General features: G+C 43.5%; 6 protein-coding genes and 1 long non-coding RNA gene across 8 annotated transcripts; 5 read left to right on the forward strand and 2 right to left on the reverse strand.

The window, feature by feature from the left end:
- Window positions 1-16: 16 nt before the first annotated feature.
- Window positions 17-2,751, reverse strand: LOC129582188 (uncharacterized). Its single transcript, XM_055473629.1, has 5 exons — window positions 2,511-2,751; window positions 2,072-2,239; window positions 1,678-1,860; window positions 768-1,005; window positions 17-510 (listed from the first exon to the last, which is right to left on the reverse strand). The coding sequence occupies exons 1-5, from the start codon at window positions 2,676-2,678 to the stop codon at window positions 191-193; spliced, it is 1,077 nt and encodes a 358-aa protein (XP_055329604.1). The 5' UTR covers window positions 2,679-2,751; the 3' UTR covers window positions 17-190.
- Window positions 2,752-6,868: 4,117 nt separating this feature from the next.
- LOC129582293 (uncharacterized) lies at window positions 6,869-8,362 on the forward strand. Of its 2 annotated transcripts, XM_055473789.1 has the most exons (3): window positions 6,869-7,032; window positions 7,158-7,481; window positions 8,023-8,362. In XM_055473789.1, the coding sequence occupies exons 2-3, from the start codon at window positions 7,348-7,350 to the stop codon at window positions 8,234-8,236; spliced, it is 348 nt and encodes a 115-aa protein (XP_055329764.1). In that variant the 5' UTR covers window positions 6,869-7,032; window positions 7,158-7,347; the 3' UTR covers window positions 8,237-8,362. The 2 variants fall into 2 exon arrangements, with proteins under 2 accessions (XP_055329764.1, XP_055329763.1); XM_055473788.1 differs by lacking the exon at window positions 6,869-7,032 and having other exon boundaries at window positions 7,042-7,481.
- Window positions 8,363-9,118: 756 nt separating this feature from the next.
- On the forward strand, window positions 9,119-10,246 carry LOC129582218 (uncharacterized). Its single transcript, XM_055473675.1, has 3 exons — window positions 9,119-9,288; window positions 9,419-9,441; window positions 9,793-10,246. Exons 1-3 carry the CDS (start codon window positions 9,212-9,214, stop codon window positions 9,960-9,962), a joined length of 270 nt encoding a protein of 89 aa, XP_055329650.1. The 5' UTR covers window positions 9,119-9,211; the 3' UTR covers window positions 9,963-10,246.
- A 48-nt stretch (window positions 10,247-10,294) lies between these two features.
- LOC129582219 (uncharacterized) lies at window positions 10,295-11,667 on the reverse strand. The gene is made up of 2 exons (XR_008689604.1): window positions 11,206-11,667; window positions 10,295-10,792 (listed from the first exon to the last, which is right to left on the reverse strand). It is a non-coding gene; the product is annotated as an uncharacterized LOC129582219 (long non-coding RNA).
- A 323-nt stretch (window positions 11,668-11,990) lies between these two features.
- LOC129582460 (fatty-acid amide hydrolase 2-A-like) lies at window positions 11,991-15,293 on the forward strand. The gene is given in 5 exon segments (XM_055473974.1): window positions 11,991-13,168; window positions 13,815-14,230; window positions 14,464-14,552; window positions 14,555-14,611; window positions 14,738-15,293. Coding segments are annotated over 5 exon segments (1,596 nt in total). The 5' UTR covers window positions 11,991-12,304; the 3' UTR covers window positions 14,908-15,293.
- A 559-nt stretch (window positions 15,294-15,852) lies between these two features.
- On the forward strand, window positions 15,853-16,994 carry LOC129582221 (uncharacterized). Its single transcript, XM_055473679.1, has 3 exons — window positions 15,853-16,033; window positions 16,208-16,224; window positions 16,572-16,994. The coding sequence occupies exons 1-3, from the start codon at window positions 15,948-15,950 to the stop codon at window positions 16,745-16,747; spliced, it is 279 nt and encodes a 92-aa protein (XP_055329654.1). The 5' UTR covers window positions 15,853-15,947; the 3' UTR covers window positions 16,748-16,994.
- A 179-nt stretch (window positions 16,995-17,173) lies between these two features.
- On the forward strand, window positions 17,174-18,201 carry LOC129582222 (uncharacterized). The gene is made up of 3 exons (XM_055473680.1): window positions 17,174-17,370; window positions 17,544-17,560; window positions 17,787-18,201. The coding sequence occupies exons 1-3, from the start codon at window positions 17,294-17,296 to the stop codon at window positions 17,960-17,962; spliced, it is 270 nt and encodes an 89-aa protein (XP_055329655.1). The 5' UTR covers window positions 17,174-17,293; the 3' UTR covers window positions 17,963-18,201.
- The last annotated feature ends 13 nt before the right edge of the window (window positions 18,202-18,214 follow it).

Consider the following 18,214-nt stretch of genomic DNA (forward strand, 5'->3'; position numbering starts at 1 on the left):
ATTGCGAAACACAGGATCACCATGCGAATTTAATTAGAACGTCCCATACAAACGAAGGAACCAAAACTAAAGTTCAGGTTTACAAACAGCTTGACCGGCTTCCGATAAATGAGCGCTCATGGTAATCTGGTCAGAACAGTTAGCCACAACATAGTGAACCGTTTTAATTTAATCTCGCCGGCAACCTCGTCTACATGTCGCGCGCGCCGGTCTTAGACTGGAACATGTGCACAAGATTCTGTAGCAGCGATGAATCGACGCCCTTCAGTGCGTCCATCAGCGACTGCAGGCGTTCCGCCGCGCGGGCCGTCTTATCGCCACCGCCGTTGCCGGGACCGCGGCCGTGGATGGCCTCGCAGTTATTGTTGCCTCTACCGTTGCCGGAGTTGTCGTCGGTGGGGTCGCGGTAGGCCGACATGGGGAAGCGGGCCACATACGCCTTGTAGATACTGCAGTTGCGGTGCAGTTTCATCAGCGTCGTGTTCAGCTTCTCCAGGATCGCCGGGTCCGCTGTTCATCAAAAAGTTGATCTTCTGAACGCGTAATGTAGCCGTTCATTATAACATATTCTATGCTCATGAACTTGTCTGGCTGATTACTGTGCTACTTCCCTTGTCATTCTCATATGCATGTACATGTATAATGTGCTCTTGTATTCGCTACATCATCTATCGTTCTAACTACGATACATCCGCGTTAACATGTGTTCGTAATAAAGCCTACGAAAAGCCCCGTTACAGGACTGTTAGTTAAGCAAGTGGACTGACCTTTGGCGCTCTTGCTGACACCGAAGCTGGAGACGGTGGTGTGGCCGAGGTTACTGATGCTAAGCAGCGGATACTTGAGCACCATCTTCTCCAGCACCGGCGTCCGGCCGACGAAGATGGACTTCTCGTTCTGCACGTCGTCCAGCGCCTTCTTCAGATCGGCCGGTTTACCGCCGGCGCCGGCCGCTCCGCTAGCCTGCTGGTCGGGCGGCAATTTCTTCACCTTGTCCGGATCATTCTGCAATCACAGGCATAAACATTCAATACTATATACAGAGTATATCACTATCTTCCAGTATATATATGTCATAAATAGTGCATTTTTTGATATGTACACTTTTAATTTCTCAATATGTACAAGGCAAAGCTCGCCTTGCTCAACAAATATGATCAAATGAAGAATTTGCCCCAATTAACATGGGAAGGGACTGTGTACAATACACTCATAGCATTACCACGCATAATCTCCAAACGTCAACGTTGAAACAAGTAGAGTGAATCTCGCCCGTCCTCAAAAACAACTTCTTACCGATCTCGTTATAACATTTTTAATTTTTACATATGCAATACATAATCATATACGTATATATGCATATACGTCGTCATATACAGAGTACAATATCCATGTATTGAAGCAGAGATTAAGCCTAGCCGTTGTAAAAAAAAACGCTGCTGCCGTTTTAGGCACAAGGAATATGCGTCCTAGAATGCCTGCCAGCGCGAACGAGTTTGGCTGTTTTTTTAACATTTAAATTGGAATATTTTTTAAGCAGTAATACGCGAATGCACCTTTTGTTATCTTGTTGGCGTTGTGCCCAAGTAAGAAATGTAATTTTGAAGAAAACGTACGAAAGTATAGCGCTACGAAATTCAGGAAAATGTCACCGCAGACCGGGGCGGGGTTACCCACCGCGATGGTATCCTGGGTGTTGGTGAAATTGAGCGTACTGATGCCCAGCTTCAGGCGGTTCTTCTCCGCCATGATGGGCTTAAACACCTGCACGTAGTCAGCGATCATGACCGGCACGGTGAAATTGATCTTGTCCTTGTAGACGCCGTCCTTCTCCACGGCGCCCAGGAAGATGCCGGTGCCCTGTGTGCAATACAGTGTCAGTTCTCTTTCCGTCGGAAATATATATATATATATATATATACACATGTATGTACGTATACATATACGTATACAGTGGCAGTAAGGTACATATAAATATACGTACGCTGTGTAGAATTGTTAGTTATCGTATAGGTAATATACTGCAAATTCGTTGTTTGTAGAATTGTTAGTTATCGTATAGGTAACATACTGCAAATTCGTTCATTTTCTTAATGGCATTGTCGAAGCTGTCTGGCTTGTCGACCTTATGCACGTCAAAGTCGTAGCCCCAGTCGTCGATGATCAGGTCCAGGATGTCGCGGAAGAAGCCGGCGTCCGAGTTGCCGCTCTCGTCATGATCGGCCCACAGCTCGTTAATCTAGCCGCAACACACAGTCATGTCAACAGCTGTATATGCATCGCCAGTGTAATCCAAGGTACAGCTAAGTAAAGTCGGAAAAATTGAACAATCACATCAACAAGCAAAGTGCAGCAGGAGCATAACCAGTGCACTTCAATTGCCGGCACTGAGTACGAACAGAGAAGCGCTTCTTGACGCACTATATGCGCAAAAAACGCAGCGTCTACTCTGTTGGTCGCCCGTTTTATATACACTTATGCTGAATAGGAAGTAAAGGTCACAAGTATACTTTGACGGTGAAGAAGCGGATATTGTCGGGCAACTTCTCCTGCTTGACCGGCGGAGGCTTGGGAGTGGGAGGATCCGGTTTGGGTGGAGAAGGATCTCCTGCGGTGCAGCTGCCCACCAGCAGGGCGCTGATAACACTCATGACCAATAACGCGACAGATCGGGCCATTGGATTCAATGTTGTGCGTGTTGAAACTAGAACTTGATGCTAATTTCTCCCCGCTGGACTACTGTATAATAATAATCCGTTATGTATACAGTTTTCTGTCTTTGTTAATAAAAGATGTGCAGCTTGCGAGAGGGAAGAAGCTGGTCAGCAGAAAAAGCTGTGGAGGTGGCACATTCTTTCCGGCGGCTAAGCAAATCGCCGCCAGCGTAATCGGGACCGGCACTCAAGTGCCACTCCACCAGGCAGATGACAGGAAGAGGGCTGCGCGTTACGCGTTACGCGCTCATCGCTGCTGCAGTCACGTGCACGTGACGGTGCCTGGGTGTGCGAGCCCCAATACCGCGGGATTGGGTAGAAGTTGGCCGCATTCGGGTAACCGCCATCTGAGTATGCGGTCGTCATGTAGCACTAGCAATATCGGTTGATATTTTCCTAGATGTAATTTTACTTCTCACATGTACAAAGCGATCTTCGCTCAACAATTATAATCAAATATTTTCCTTTTCTTCGAAGGTTTTCCTTAAAGCATTGCATTCTCAGACCTGGTGCATGATGCGCTGATTCATATCCGGCAAGGAATGTCCATGGTGTGGGAACGGAACAAGTGTTGTATCATGAATAATCACCGGTATTGCTACAGATACTCTTGTGAGTGATGTTGCCGGTTATGCAGTGGTTTGTTATTTGTATCACGCTTGAACTCGTATCTTTGCAATGATGAGTTTTTACGAGTATGTATAGTAATTTCATAGCTAGCTTGTATGTTCTTGCAAAACCACGACGATTCATTCGAGTTAGAAACATCTTGGCAGTAAAGTCTCATTAGGAATCGTTGTTTCTACGTTATGAGTATGTAGTAACACATAGACCCTATTAAGTACAAGATCTATACTACGCGCGGCGCCCCATAGTTTTCAGATCTCCATAACCAAACCGTTTTTTTGAAAAACTGACAACGCCAGTGGATCGGCCTTGGTCCAGAACTGGCCGACATGATTTTCTTTTTTAAATTCGTTCGACCAGAATCGTGCCGGCACGATGCCGAAAGCGATCTAACCCGCTTTCAAGGTGACCTTGGGACTTAGAAAAAATTTGCTTGGATACAATACAATACTTAACATAAACTGATAAATACACTAATTAAACCGAAAAATAATTCAATTGTACGAGTCTAAATAAATAAATTAATCTCGTACTTATTTTCGTGCACCACCACGCACAAAATTAATAAGAATTTATTTAGCCTTCCGGTTTTGGTTGTTGGCACTTTTATACGTTATTTCAACGTTCCAACTATACTAACAAGTTTCAAATAATACTAAGATGATCGGGATGTTTGATTTTGCTATAAGGTGAAGGGATGTTTGATTTAGATCGGGATGTTTGATTTTGATGATCGGGATGTTTGGTTTTGCCGTTAGGTGAACTAGTGACCGAGCTACGACTACTGTCCAGCGCACACAGCCCTTTAGTGGAACGATTGACTGAGCTACAATTACAGTCCAATGCTTAGATCCCGTTAGGTGAGCTAGTGACCGAGCAACCAATACTGTCCAGTGCACAGAGCCCGTTAGGTGAACTAGTGACCGAGCTACCACTACTGCCCAGTGCTTAGATCCCGTTAGGTAGATGGGTGACCGAGCTACAAATACTGTCCAGTGCACAGAGCCCGTTAGGTGAACTAGTGACCGAGCTACCACTACTGCCCAGTGCTTAGATCCCGTTAGGTAGATGGGTGACCGAGCTACAAATAATGTCCAGTGCACAGAGCCCGTTAGGTGAACTAGTGACCGAGCTACCGCTACAGCCCAGTGCACACAGACCATTAAGTGAACGCGTGACCGAGCTACCACCACTGTCCAGTGCACAGAACCCGTTAGGTGAAAGAGTGATTCGAGCTACCACTACTGTCCAGTGCACACAGCCCTTTAGTGGAACGAGTGACTGAGCTACAATTACTGTCCAATGCTTAGATCCCGTTAGGTGAGCTAGTGACCGAGCTACCACTACTGTCCAGTGCAAACAACCCTTAAGGAGAACGAGTGACTGAACTACCATTACTGTCCAGTGCTTAGATCCCGTTAGGTAGATGGGTGACCGAGCTACCAATAATGTCCAGTGCACAGAGCCCTTTAGTGGAACGCGTGACCGAGCTACCACTAATGTCCAGTGCACGGAGTCCATTAGATAGATGGGTGACCGAGCTACCAATACTGTCCACTGTCCAGTTCATAGAGCCCGTTAGGTGAACGTATAACCAAACTGCAATTACTGAAAAAATAGTATTGAGCTCGCTAAGTTGTTAGTTTGTGATCAAACTGGCACCAGTGTCCAAGTCTGAGCTTTCTTTTAGTTTGTAATGTAGTACTCTCGTGGTTGATTAGATTCGGATGGTTTACAAAAATACCTGTAAAAAACAAAGTACCTGTAACAAAAATACCTGTAAAGTCAAAGTAAATGCGCTCGAGTGCACGAAGCTAAAACATCTATTTTTTTATATAATTTTTGTTTTCGGGCTTTTCGGATTTATCCATTCTGTTTAAGGGGTTAGCTGATAAACTGATCCATTTTAAGTTAACAATCCGCAAACCGGCCGTGGAGTTTAGAACCCAAGAAACGCGGAGGCGAAGCCGAGGCTGTTTCTTGTAAATAATATAATTATCACAAGTTATCGCACTATTGCGGAGCTCTCGTGTGGTCACCGGAAGTTGGGAGAACTTCACCGGGAGTGTTGCCCACTTGGCAGAAAACGCCAAGCGACGGAATTACGCTCACTGGAAAATCGTTTTATCCATTAATCGTTGAAAAGTTGGGTGTTGTCGGCCCGGCTTCAAGCGAACGATCGCAATTCATGGGCCGGAAGATTTGTGATTTGACTGGAGAGGCGGACTAATGTTTAAGAGAAAGGCTAAATGACTGCCTCAACTGCAAGGGTTTGTCTGCTCAATGAATAAACTAAATTAAATTAAACTACTGATGTATTGAGTATTTTGCCGTTTAATCCGCAGGAAGATACCGGTTTTGGGTGTTTTTTTTCAGTTTTCAAATCTTTAAGTGTGAATTAGTGTGCCCAAGCCGGCAATTTTCGGAAAATTGGCGATTATTGCCTGCTGAAGTGCACATATACAAAGGGCGTACCAAAAGTAAGTTTCCCTCTTTTGCCTCCTTGCCATTTGAAGCAATAAACATGTGATATATTTTTTGTTGTATAAGTAATTATGTAAACTAACTAGGGAAATAAGAATCAGAAGATTCAATGAAGAACTGGGAAGAGGAAAAATAGAATAGCGAGACCACTTATACATCTCTCTCCACGGGTTTTTTTGAAGCTGTTTCTTTTTATTGCCACTTCCGTTCTTGTTATAATTTCGAAGTTAAATTTAAAGTGTTAGTTGCAAGTACTGTTCTCAATATTACTACGATGACAAAACGGTTTGAAAAATTCACGAAGTGGAGCAAATACATTTTTTCTTCATGACGCCAGAATTCCCCTTTTCTGCCTTCCTGCTGATATGAATCCCAGGTTCTTTGCATCAATAAAAAGAAAATTTCATGCGCAGTCATGCGCAACTTAGACACCAATAACTTCAAGTAATACCGACAATAATAATGTTTTAAAAGAAATTTTCGATTTTTTACCGTGTGGCACCTTGAGCAGCTCCGTGGTTTTTCCACCTAGTCATCGATAGTTTTTAATTCTTTGCAAAAGCATTATGAAAAAGTTATTTATGTCGTACTTGGAATTAGAACAGAAAAGAATTTCTGATTTGATAATATTTTGCGCTTTGCGAAAAGTAAACAGGAAGACTAAGAAAAATATTAAAAACTGTCTGGGTAAAACACGTGGCAACGTCCGGAACACCTTTGACGGTTTTCTCGGCAGTACTTTCCCATTTGATAGTAGTTAGGTACAGTTATATTTTACTTCGGTTCGTTAATGAAGGACGTTTCTAAAATATGGTTCATAAGAGCTAAAAGCATTCAGGCCGGGAGATACAAAATAGGGAAACTTACTTTTGGTACGCCCTTTGTAGTATAAACTATTACGATTATAATATAATGACAACATATGCTGTACACTTAAACTGAATACAGGTAAGAGACGTACGATGGTGAAGAAAAAACCTTGAAGAATGCCTCGCGTGTTAAGAGGCTGATTCATCGCCAGCCGGAAAACGGTGCGGCCAGGAGAATCCGGTTTAGCAGCCTTCAGAATTAAATTTCCTATGCATGCAACCGATCGTCTGACGAATACCTGTCACCTACGTATACGTTTCGACGAGGTGCGCGCTAAGAGTTTGGAGAAATATGCAGAGTTTTCACGCTGCCATGCGGCGCGATGATTCGCCAACAGGTGCGCGCCACTACGCTGCATATGTGATAAGGCAGGCAGTTAATATACAGCAACTGCTATAACGGGATGTGGTGCGGAAAATTATCGCTCCCGTCATATTAACAGTATTATTATCCACACTACAGTAATCCTTTAACTGGATATCTGCTGGAATTTACCCGCTGTGCCGGTGTATACATGGTTATTGCGCGGAGATCCTGCAGACTGCAACCAGGAGAATATCGCGGGATTGGTTTAGCTGACCGGTATTTATGAGGGACGAGCTGGTCTTCTGACCGACTGCCCACCGCGGCGGTTATTCTCATCCTTGTCGCCATGCCGGCCGCCTGCCTCTGCTGGTCAGCCGCAGGCACCACCCACTTCCTCCTCTCTCTCCTAATCGCTCTCCATGTATTCTCCTTCGCCTCTGCCGGCCTGTTCACCGCGCTTTTCGGCGGAGAAGATCCCAGGTACGATACACCTGAAGCACATCTGTCCTTATTCCTTATCCATTAAACAACTTCCAATTTGCTACGGTTTCGGTTGTTTTTTCAATGTAAAAATTTCAATCAGTTTGATTAGAGTACATCCGCGCATGTATACACATATACATATATAGACATAATTATATTAAATTATATATACATATATTAAATATATATACATATATACATATATTAAATTATATATACATATATTAAATATACATACATATATTATATATATACATATAGTTACATATACATATATATATACATATATACATATATATACATTATATATCTATATACATATATTTGTTACTAGAGCTCATAAGTCAACATGTTTAGTCAAGTCTTCCAGATTCATTGACGTAACATCCGGATAATGATACAGTATATAGGCAATCCCATGTAGCGCATATGCATATGTACAATTTGTTTGTTTTTTTTTTGCTTTGCGTATTAAGACACAGATGCACACTACTGCCAAGTTGGCATATTTACCGTCTGTTTTGTGTTCTTTGTACAGGTACTGCTCGTGGCACGGAACGGCTCCCTTCTGCAGTCCCTCGTGTCCCGCCGGGAAGGTTAAAGCGGAAGGCCGGGAGACAAAGTGCGGAAGCAGCAGCATCTTCTGCTGTCTGACCGGCCAGAAGATCGTCTGCTGTCCCAAGGACTTCGATTTCAACACACAGCCTGTCATCTTCGCCAAACTCCCGCCCGAAGCACCCACTGCCCCTTAAATTAAACGCCCCCTTCTTTGTTCCCATTTAACAATGCACACCCTTGCTGTTGGCTTAATTTATTACTATCGTTTATTAGAATTACTTTTATTCGCACAATGAACACAAATTAAACAGAAAATTGTGCCTCGACTGGTGGTTTGTCAGATGTGTACTTTAAATCCTTCATTTTTATTAGAGATTCGTGCTGGGAAATGTAATACAAGAGTATCAGTTAACAACAAAAAAACGCATAACAGTAATAACACCATTTCCGTTCAGCCAAAGGAAAGGCAAAGTGCACTTGTAAAATTTTCCAATAGCCTGATAAGATATCTCCGTTAATGCAATTTGACAACTGTAGTGAGATTATTATAATACTATCAATATTGTTGTTTAATTATATACAACATATATTTTATATACATTTACAATATATTTATATACATTTATTTTATACACATTTTTTATATACTGAGCCGATTTACATTAAATAAATTGATTTAATTTTAAACCATGAAAAAACACCCAAAATTGTCAGTGTCATTCGGGATCTTAGGACGTCAGTGTGACTAAAAAAAGCCCCTTTTTTCTCTAACAGCTAGATTGTTGAATTATACTGCGCTACACCGTTGACCGTTGTACGCTGAAATTTGTGCGTATCTTCATCTGATTGATTTTATTTATTATCGATAAAATTATTTAACACCGCACACCGCTGATTACAATCACCGAATCGGTATAAGCAAAACAATCTTGCCTTTTGCCACTATACACGATCTGATTAGCGTGCAGCGTCTACTTCGAGGAATTTCGGCTGTTTTTGGCAGTGGCTTCCCGTTAAATTAAGGTGTTGATATGACTGTCCAACATCAGCGGTATAAATATCTCAGCAATCGCAGAAACCGACAGCTGACTGCTGTTAATTATAGCGCCGATCGCCGTTGCGTACTTAGTTATTTTGTGAGGATTAGCGTATTTATTCCCCGCTGCACAATGAATAAGTTTGTCATGTTGACCTTTGTGGCGGTCTGCGTGCTGGTCACCGTGCTGGAGACGGAAGCCAAACCCAAGTAAGCGCACATTTTTCTACCTTTACATAATATATAGTTTCTACGTTATAATGTATTTTAACATCGGCATATGTATTTATTTTAAAGTAATTATGTAATCGTACTATCACGGTATTTCGTTTGTTTGCAGGCACTGCACATGGCACGGAACAGGTTAGTCTGCGTATGCAGTGCGATTATTAATAAATATTTATCCCAAATAAATACAAATAAATTCAAATAAATTATTATAGAAGCAAATAGACAATAATAAATGGTATAAACTGCAAATTGTGGCGCTTACATTTTACATAATACACATAAACATATACAATATATATTTACATACATACATAATACGTGTATACATGTTTGTAAACATATTTACATATATACTGGCTAATATAAAGTGTTATTGTTTTATTTGTTATTACGCGTAACTAACATTTATTAATTTTTGACTTTCGTATAAAATGAAATCTTTCAGTACTAGTCATTATACTGAAAACGTTGAATATTTTCCAGCGCCGCTGTGCATGCCGTCGTGTCCGAGCGGGAAGAAGAAGATCCCCGGCACAGAATCCAAGTGCGGCCCCAACACCGTGGCCTGCTGCGTGACCAACAAGAAGTTCGTCTGCTGTCCCAACGACTGGCAGGGTAACGCCGCCAACGCCATGGCCATCGCCAAGGAATAGCCGTTCACTCCTTAATCCCGCCACCGTTGTACGAACCACTGCTCCCATGCCTTTCTGTTTTGAACTGATTTGTAACGCGTCATACTACCATCAACATGTAACGATTGCATACCATAGCGCATTCTAACTGACGCTATTATCGCTTAATGTGTACCTAAAAAATCTATGTTTAATTTGCTGTGAAATGCGACGTGTACTGCAATTTGTGAATCGGGAAGCAAATTATGCATGTGCGCGTCCTGTGCTCTGAAATTGCGTAGATGAAATAAAAAAGGTCGAACATCGGTGCTGCGATGTGATGTTGTGGAAGAGTAATATTTCCCGACCAACAATCGGCGAGGTCATTTTTAATTGAATCTCACACTGGTAATATAAACAACAATAATGCTGATTATCCAAGCATCAACTACTCTGTGCAAGTTAAAAGGTCATGATCGATCACGAAGCGAGTAATCAAAACACAGCAGTATTGGCAAAAAAAGCCGTCTATTTCGCAGCAAACTAGAGTATGTATAGTAATTTTCGGAGATTTGCGTTTCCACAGCAGGTTGTTAAAAGGGCGTAATTACGTCTTGGCGATGGCGATGGCGTTGGCGGCGTTGCCCTCCCAGGCCTTGGGGCAGCAGACCAGCTTCTGGCCGGTGACGCAGCAGGCGATGCTGTTGGGGCCGCACTTGGACTCCGTGCCGGGCACCTTCTTCTTCCCGCTCGGACACGACGCCATGCAGCTACACACAGACACACACAATCAGTGACCTTTTAAATTAAGCATTTGTCTACGCGTGCGCGGGATGCACTTACAAGGGGCCGTTCCGTGCCATGTGCAGTGCCTGCAAAGGTCAACAAGCGATATACATAATTCATCTTCGTCAAGTTCTTATATAAGGACGTAGTTCGTATCGAACAGCGAACCACATAATTAAACAAGTGCACACTACGTCACAGTTCAAATTTTAAACATTGAAAAAACAACCAAAATCTCTATCCTCCCGTGGGTTAAAAAATAGCGTACTTGGCACACCCGTAGCGTATTATTTATGCCATCAAGTTTATATAGGTAGTATATTTATGTCAAGGTTGTATATTATTTGTATAAGTTTATATATGAATATTATTTATAAAATATATTAGTTGGTAAGAAAACAAATTACGAAAACAATATTAACTGATAATTAAATAATTAAACAATAATAATTAAATATTATAGAAAATCCATAATAAAATTGGTAAAATGCGTTCGTACTTGTTGCCCCAAGCGTCCGCGGTCCAGCTGCCTAACAACACCATCCCACCCACAAGAACCAGAAAATCAGCTTCTCCATAATAGCGTTCCGGATGGAAGATTCCAACGAGAAAAATAGAATGAGGAAATTAAAGGAGATTAAACTTGGCGCGTGATTTTGACTTTTGGACGTGGCAGCTACTCGTAAGTCGTACCGAAAGAATGGCCGTTATATAAAAACGCTGGAGCAAAGAAAATTAATGCACTACGCGTACGAGTAGTACGTTTTGATTAGTGCATACAAAGTGAATACTGAAGAGCGTCGCAACGATCCCTATCAGTCTTTTAAGCCGCCTTTGATGGCCATAGGAAAACGGGGCGGGATAAAGGTCAAGTGCAGGATGGAATTCGGTTAAGCCGCGCTTATCCGTCATCAGTCGTCTCATCCGATCTGCCATTTGCAAGAAGTGATGACTAATTACGTATACCCAGGCTGGATAATACATTACCGATTAGCGGTTGAAAGGTACAGCGGCGCCCTGATTTTGGCTGGAAATTACAGCCGTCTGATTACTTGCGCCAGCTTTCTTAGGTTTCTTAGGTTTTCTTATGCTTCTTATTTCATTTCCCGAAATTGCCCATAAACTGTCGGGAGATTATGAATGCGTCCCGACGCGTAGTATAGTGTATTAAGGTTTCGTGACTGTTTGCCGGTTTTTCAAGTGCAATTTGGACTTTTTAACGGCGTTCATAATAAACAGTTATCGACGTAATGTTTTTACGGCCAGTTGCTTGCAGTATAAATTCTGTGTATAAAGATTAATTCGGTATAATTCGGTATATACGCGGTAATTAAAGACACAAACCGCGTACGAAACTGTACGTACCGGCAAGTATTTTATCAAACTGGCGGCACAAGGTTCAACTGGCTTATCGCTGTCGCACAGCTGTGCATGCGTACGACGCATCATCCGCTCGGTTGTTTCCACAGCTGACTGGCACAAAGCTTAACAACTTCGTCAACAACTTTTGGCTGTTGCTCTGTTTATCACAACCATAACACTGATTTTCTCCTTACAAGGTACAATTTTTTGCTGAATTTATTTTAATTTTCGCGAAAATGGCGTGGAAATCGTGGACATGGCGGGATTGGTTGATCCACCTCCTGCGTTTATATATTGATTTTATTTCCGACCTCTTGTTCGGCGTGTACTACCGCTTCTTCGGCTCCCACCAGCGTCTGCCGCCCGTCCGCTCGGACCTCCTTCGTCTGAGCGCCACCGCCCTGGCGCGGCGCATCCGTGCCGGGCAGCTGTCCAGCGCCGACGTCGTCGACGCCTACATCCAGCGCATCCAGGAGGTCAACCCCGCCATCAACGCCGTCGTCGCCCAGCGCTTCGAGCAGGCGCGCCGCGAGGCCCGGGACCTCGACCGCCGCCTGCGGGACACCGGCTTCGAGGGCCTCGACGACGGGGAGTTCGCCGAGTCCCGGACGCCCCTCCTCGGCGTCCCCATCACCGTCAAGGAGTGCCTGCAGGTCCAGGGCATGCCGCAGACCTCCGGGGCGGTGGCGCGCCGGCATGTCGTGGCGGAGGCCGACGCCGAGGCCGTGCACCGGCTGCGACGGGCCGGGGCCATTGTCCTGGGGGTGACCAACATCTGCGAGGTGTGCATGTGGTGGGAGACGGATTGCAAGGTGTACGGGCGCACCCGGAACCCGTATGATGTCAACCGGACGGTGGGCGGGTCGTCCGGCGGGGAGGGCGCGATTATCGGGGCGGCGGGGTCACCATGCGGGATCGGGTCGGATATAGGCGGGAGTATCCGCATCCCGGCGTTCTTCTGCGGGGTGTTCGGGCATAAACCCACGCGAGGGCTGACACCGTTGACGGGGAAGTTCCCGGCTAGTAATGAGAATACGGCTCGGTTTAACACCGTCGGACCGCTGTGTCGGTACGCGGAGGACCTCCGACCTTTCTATAAAGTATGTATTTGAAAATAATAATCTTATGTACATAAATTATAGTAAAAAACTATTTACATATAAATAATTTATATATGCAATTATTTATATATAAACACATCCATAAAAAACATATATACATAAACATATATGCGTATTATCAAGTACTTACTATAGTGTGAGGAGGACTACCGTTTGACGTCATCATCTCGCATACACTGGAGGGCGGCTGCCATGGTGACAGATGCGCGTTTTTTACGGTTTTTGTTAGTTTTCTCAGCATATTTCTTTTCTCTTCTATTTCTAGCCCCTCATGCTTGGGTTTCTAAATTCAATATGATCTGTTAAAAATATCAGAAAGCTTCAGAGGAGAAAGGAACAATAAAAAATATCTTAAAAAGGGACAATAAAATCTGTGGGCCTATGGTAAGCAGTAGCACACCAGTGCATTCTGTATGCGACAGTGATGACGTAGTCGACCGTTGCAGAGTCGCTTCCCAGTCCTCTACCTATAGTAAGTTCTTGGTATTATATAAAAATTAATAACAAATGGAAATACACGTTTTTAGTAAATATTAGAAAATTTAAAAGCGAGCATTTTTATTTACTTTTACTTCTGTGGGTATTTTATATTTATATTTTTCTTTACAAATAATTATAATTTCAGGTTGTTTTGGGACCGGAAGCGAGGACTTTATCCCTGGATACCAAGGTGGACTTGTCGAGGTTGCGCGTCCACTACATCCTGCAGATCGAGCACCCCTTCATCACGCCGGTACGCAGCTACATCAAGGAGGCCGTGCAGAAGGCCGCGAACCACCTGGCCTCCAAGCACCGCGCCCAGATCGTCCCCGAGGCGCCGATCAAGGAGCGGCTGGCGGCCTTCCGCTACACCGGCGACTTCTGGACGTCGGAGATCATCCACGATCCGAGTCATTCCTTCTCGGCGGATATGCTCAACGGCGCCGGGGAACTACAGCCGCGGGCGGAAGCCCTCCGCTGGATTAGTGGGCGGTCGGAACACACGTTGCCGGCGATTCTCCTGGCCGCCATGGAACAGGCCACGCCCACCGACCAACAACGGTAGCTGTGAATGATTTTACCGTGTAGTTATCGAGATCTGAAAAGCATGTCAAAAAGTCGGTTTTCGGTAACTTCTCACGGTAAAATATTTAAAAAATTAAAAATAATAAAATAAAAAATACGCGTCAATGCATTTCAATTTCATTTCAAAATTAAAAATAATAAAATAAAAAATACGCGTCAATGCATTTCGTCAATGCATGCCTTGGCGTTTACACCGGAAACGGTTGCAGGAAACACTGGAGTAAAGTGCGCGATGAACTGGAGAACGAGATCGTGGATATTCTGGGCAACGACGGCATCCTCATCATGCCGACGCATCCCGCACGGCGCCCTATCAAAACCAGCCCAAAGTGATGCACCTCAATATTCTCTACACCGGTATGTACCGGTCGACTAAAAAAATCATAAACAAATTTACGCTGGTCTTCAGCAAAAATCACAATTTATTTTCTAGTAAATAATAAAACGTTTATATAATATCAGCGGAAGTTGTCCATTATATAGCGCTCTTCAACACCCTGGGCCTGCCGGTGACGCATGTGCCGATGGGCGTGGACGGGGCGGGGCTACCGTACGGCATCCAGATCATCAGCAGCCATTACAACGACCACCTGACGCTGGCGGTGGCCTGCGAGCTGGAGAAGGCCTTTGGCGGCTGGAGGGAGCCCAGTTAAGCCAGATGGAAAAGGTCATCGGATGCCGCTATGCCACCGTTATTTACATGAGGCGCTAAGTTGCCCCTGAATTGTTTTGCAGTAAAAAAAATAACATTTGTTATGGTGTGCTGTGTGTGCTAAACTGTATAGACTCTACGGTTTATGCCGGTTTTCCGTGTTGCCCACGTCCAGGGCCGTGTTTGTTGTTTGCCGTATGCCGGTGGGTGTTTTGGCACTCGCTGCTGTTTTAGTGTTTTTTTACCTCGATGCTGGTTTTTTACGACTTTTTTTCTGATCCTGCTCACCGCTAAAATCAGCAGCAGCCTGTGCTGTATTTCTAACACGGATTCGCGTTGGTGTTTAAAAAAGTAATGTTAACGTACGTTACAGAAAAATATTGCAAAATTTTGTGTTAAATAAAATTTACTGCGAGAACAAATAAAAAATTTTTAAAAAATAATGGAATTTTTAAATTACAGTTTATGATTAATTGAAGAAGTAAAACGTAGCGACCAATTAATATTAAATTTTTAATTACTTAAACGAAAATCGATTTAAAATCGAGCAATTTCAACCTTTTTTCGTAACTTAAGAGCGCGCATTCGTGAATGAATATGCGAGCTAAAAATTTGCTCGCATTTAAAAAACATTAACGCATCTTTTCTCAGAAAAATTACAAAAATTCTTGGGATCAGGTCCGTTGCTACTGCCTGATGATTTTGTCCGAAAAGCACTGATGCTACGATTCCCCATCAACGTCCGCAGCGCCGGAAAGAAGCTAAACTGCTTCGTCATGGTTAAAGTAAAAACAAAACAAGCAGGTTATAACTTATAAGGTAAGTAAATTTCGGCGTAGTTAAGAGTTTTATGTCACTTCTTGGCTAGCTGCAAGCGAGGAAGGATACCGCAGTGCGCTAGTGTATGTACACGTACTTAACAATCCGTATATATAAATGGCCCGGCACCGGCGCTAAGGGACAGTCAACCGTTGCCAGCTCTTACCGGAACACACCGCGTTTTTCACCGGATAATCGCCGAGCAAATAATTTTTAGCGAGAATGAACAAAATTCTGTGGGTGACCTTGGGCGCGCTGGTGCTGGCCGGTCTCATCTCCACCTCGGAAGCCCTTTTCAGCGGCAGCAAGTAAGCCATCATCTCCATGCTTTTCGCAAAATATTTTATAATAATTCTAGCGTATTTTAATTATTTTTCTATTTTCATATATCATAAACATCTTTTAATGCTTTATAATGTAAATAAATGCACTGGTGCAAATACGTCTAATTATTATTTCTAATTATGCAATTTCTTTTGCAGACACTGCACATGGCACGGTACGTAGCATCCCGTAAACGAGACACGCCTGACACTGGAATAACGCCTACTATGAATCCATTATACGTACATGTGAATCTATGCGGAAGTTGATTATACAATTAAATTTAAGCTTTTTTTTAATTTTTTATTTTTTTTTATTGCGCGTTTTTTTATTTTGGTTAAAAAACGCAGCGTCTGAGGCAGGTTTTTGCGTACTCAATTTTCTGATTGTCTAATTAAAGCAAAGCGTTGCGATGGCCGGTGATCGGTGTTGACGCAACAACAAATTTGCGAGATGACCATGGATGAATGTGCCGGTTTATGTGCACCGGAAGTGCAGCTGCATATTCCTGTCTAATTACAGGTACCGCCCCGATCTGCATGCCCTCGTGCCCGAAGGATAAGAAGAAGATTCCCGGCACGGAGTCCAAGTGTGGTCCCAACGCCGTGGCCTGCTGCATCACCAACAAGAAGTTCGTCTGCTGTCCCAACGAATGGCAGGGCAACGCCGCCAACGCCATGGCCGTCGCCAAGGAATAAACTGCCCTAACACACCGAACTCGATCCTGGATAACATGCAATCTCCTTTCTACTTCTCCTTCTCCGATAACCATGACCGGCGTACTTTGCGATTGCTTTATTCGGCTGGTTGTTTCGATGTCTTATATAATTATTGTGCTTTCTCGGTTACTCAATTGCATTGTCTTCATTAATGTCAACGGTTTGTACTACAATTTACCGCTCCTTGTTGGAGAGAAAGCGTAAAATAAATTTTCTCAGCAACAGGTTTATCAGGTTGGCTGTCGTCCGCGTGTATGTATATATTTAAGCCGGCTCGCGTAATTAACGCGGAATGAGTATGGTTGGTTAGGGGAAAGTGATATTAGTATGCAGCCGGAAGGGAAATACCGTCAGGTACTCGACAAGTAGCTCGTTCATAAAGTTATGCTACATGCCCGAATCCGGTATATAATTGCCGACTGCTACAAAACGGCGCTCTGTGCAGAGAGCTTTTTTACTTGGCGCCTTATTTGTTTGAAGTGAGATTTATTTTACCGCCGTCAAACTTCCTTATACACCGGTATAATGTGGAAATTCTGTTTGGCCGTGATTGTCGTGGCCGGGCTCATCGCCAGCTCGGAAGCGCTCTTCAGCGGCAGCAAGTAAGATTTTTAAAAATTAAATTTCATATTAAATCGGCCATCAGCCGGTATACCAGTAAACAAATATGTACATATAAAATCTATCAAAAATCAAATATTAAATTTTAATTTAGCCACCTATATTGATATGTCTCGTCTCAATTTTTCAAAAAGACGCTGATTTTGTTTTGCAGGCACTGCACATGGCACGGTAAGTAAACGTAACGGAAGACGGCGTTAGAGGAGAAATTCTTGGATCATCGCAAGATGAAACTGGTTGGCGCACACACTTTTACCAAGAGTCTTCTGGTTAATTTAAAATAAAATTGTTGTTGGAAACCCGGAAACCGGTTAGGTGGCTGTACGGTATCAGCCGGAAGAATACTTCTTAATGTAATGACCAGAATGGTTATCGATGTGTTTAATTAACCAAACAGGTACGGCGCCCTTCTGCATGCCGTCCTGCCCACGTGACAAGAAGATCATCCAGGGCACGCAGTCCAAGTGCGGACCCAACACCATCACCTGCTGTCTAACCGGCCAGAAGCTGGTCTGCTGTCCCAAGGAGTGGGAGGGCAACGCGGCCAACGCCATGGCCATCGCCAAGACATAAATCGATGTCTCCTGGAATTAGCGGATTAAATATATACAGTCAGATGCCTACGACGTTCGATGTATTCGAAAATAATAAGATTTTAATTGCATGCCTTTACTAGACGCTACTCTAGTGATGCATCGGTACATTCATTAGAATGCCTGTTCTTATAAATTACCGGAAGTATGCGTAACACCGGTATACCGGTATGGTTTTGCTACAGTGCCAAGTGCTATTAAAGCCGCAGGTTAATTAAACTAATGGTTGAAG

The sequence above is a fragment of the Paramacrobiotus metropolitanus genome, unplaced genomic scaffold (assembly GCF_019649055.1).
Source record: "Paramacrobiotus metropolitanus isolate TYO unplaced genomic scaffold, Prichtersi_v1.0 Parri_scaffold0000007, whole genome shotgun sequence".
NCBI classification, from domain to species: Eukaryota; Metazoa; Tardigrada; class Eutardigrada; order Parachela; family Macrobiotidae; genus Paramacrobiotus; species Paramacrobiotus metropolitanus.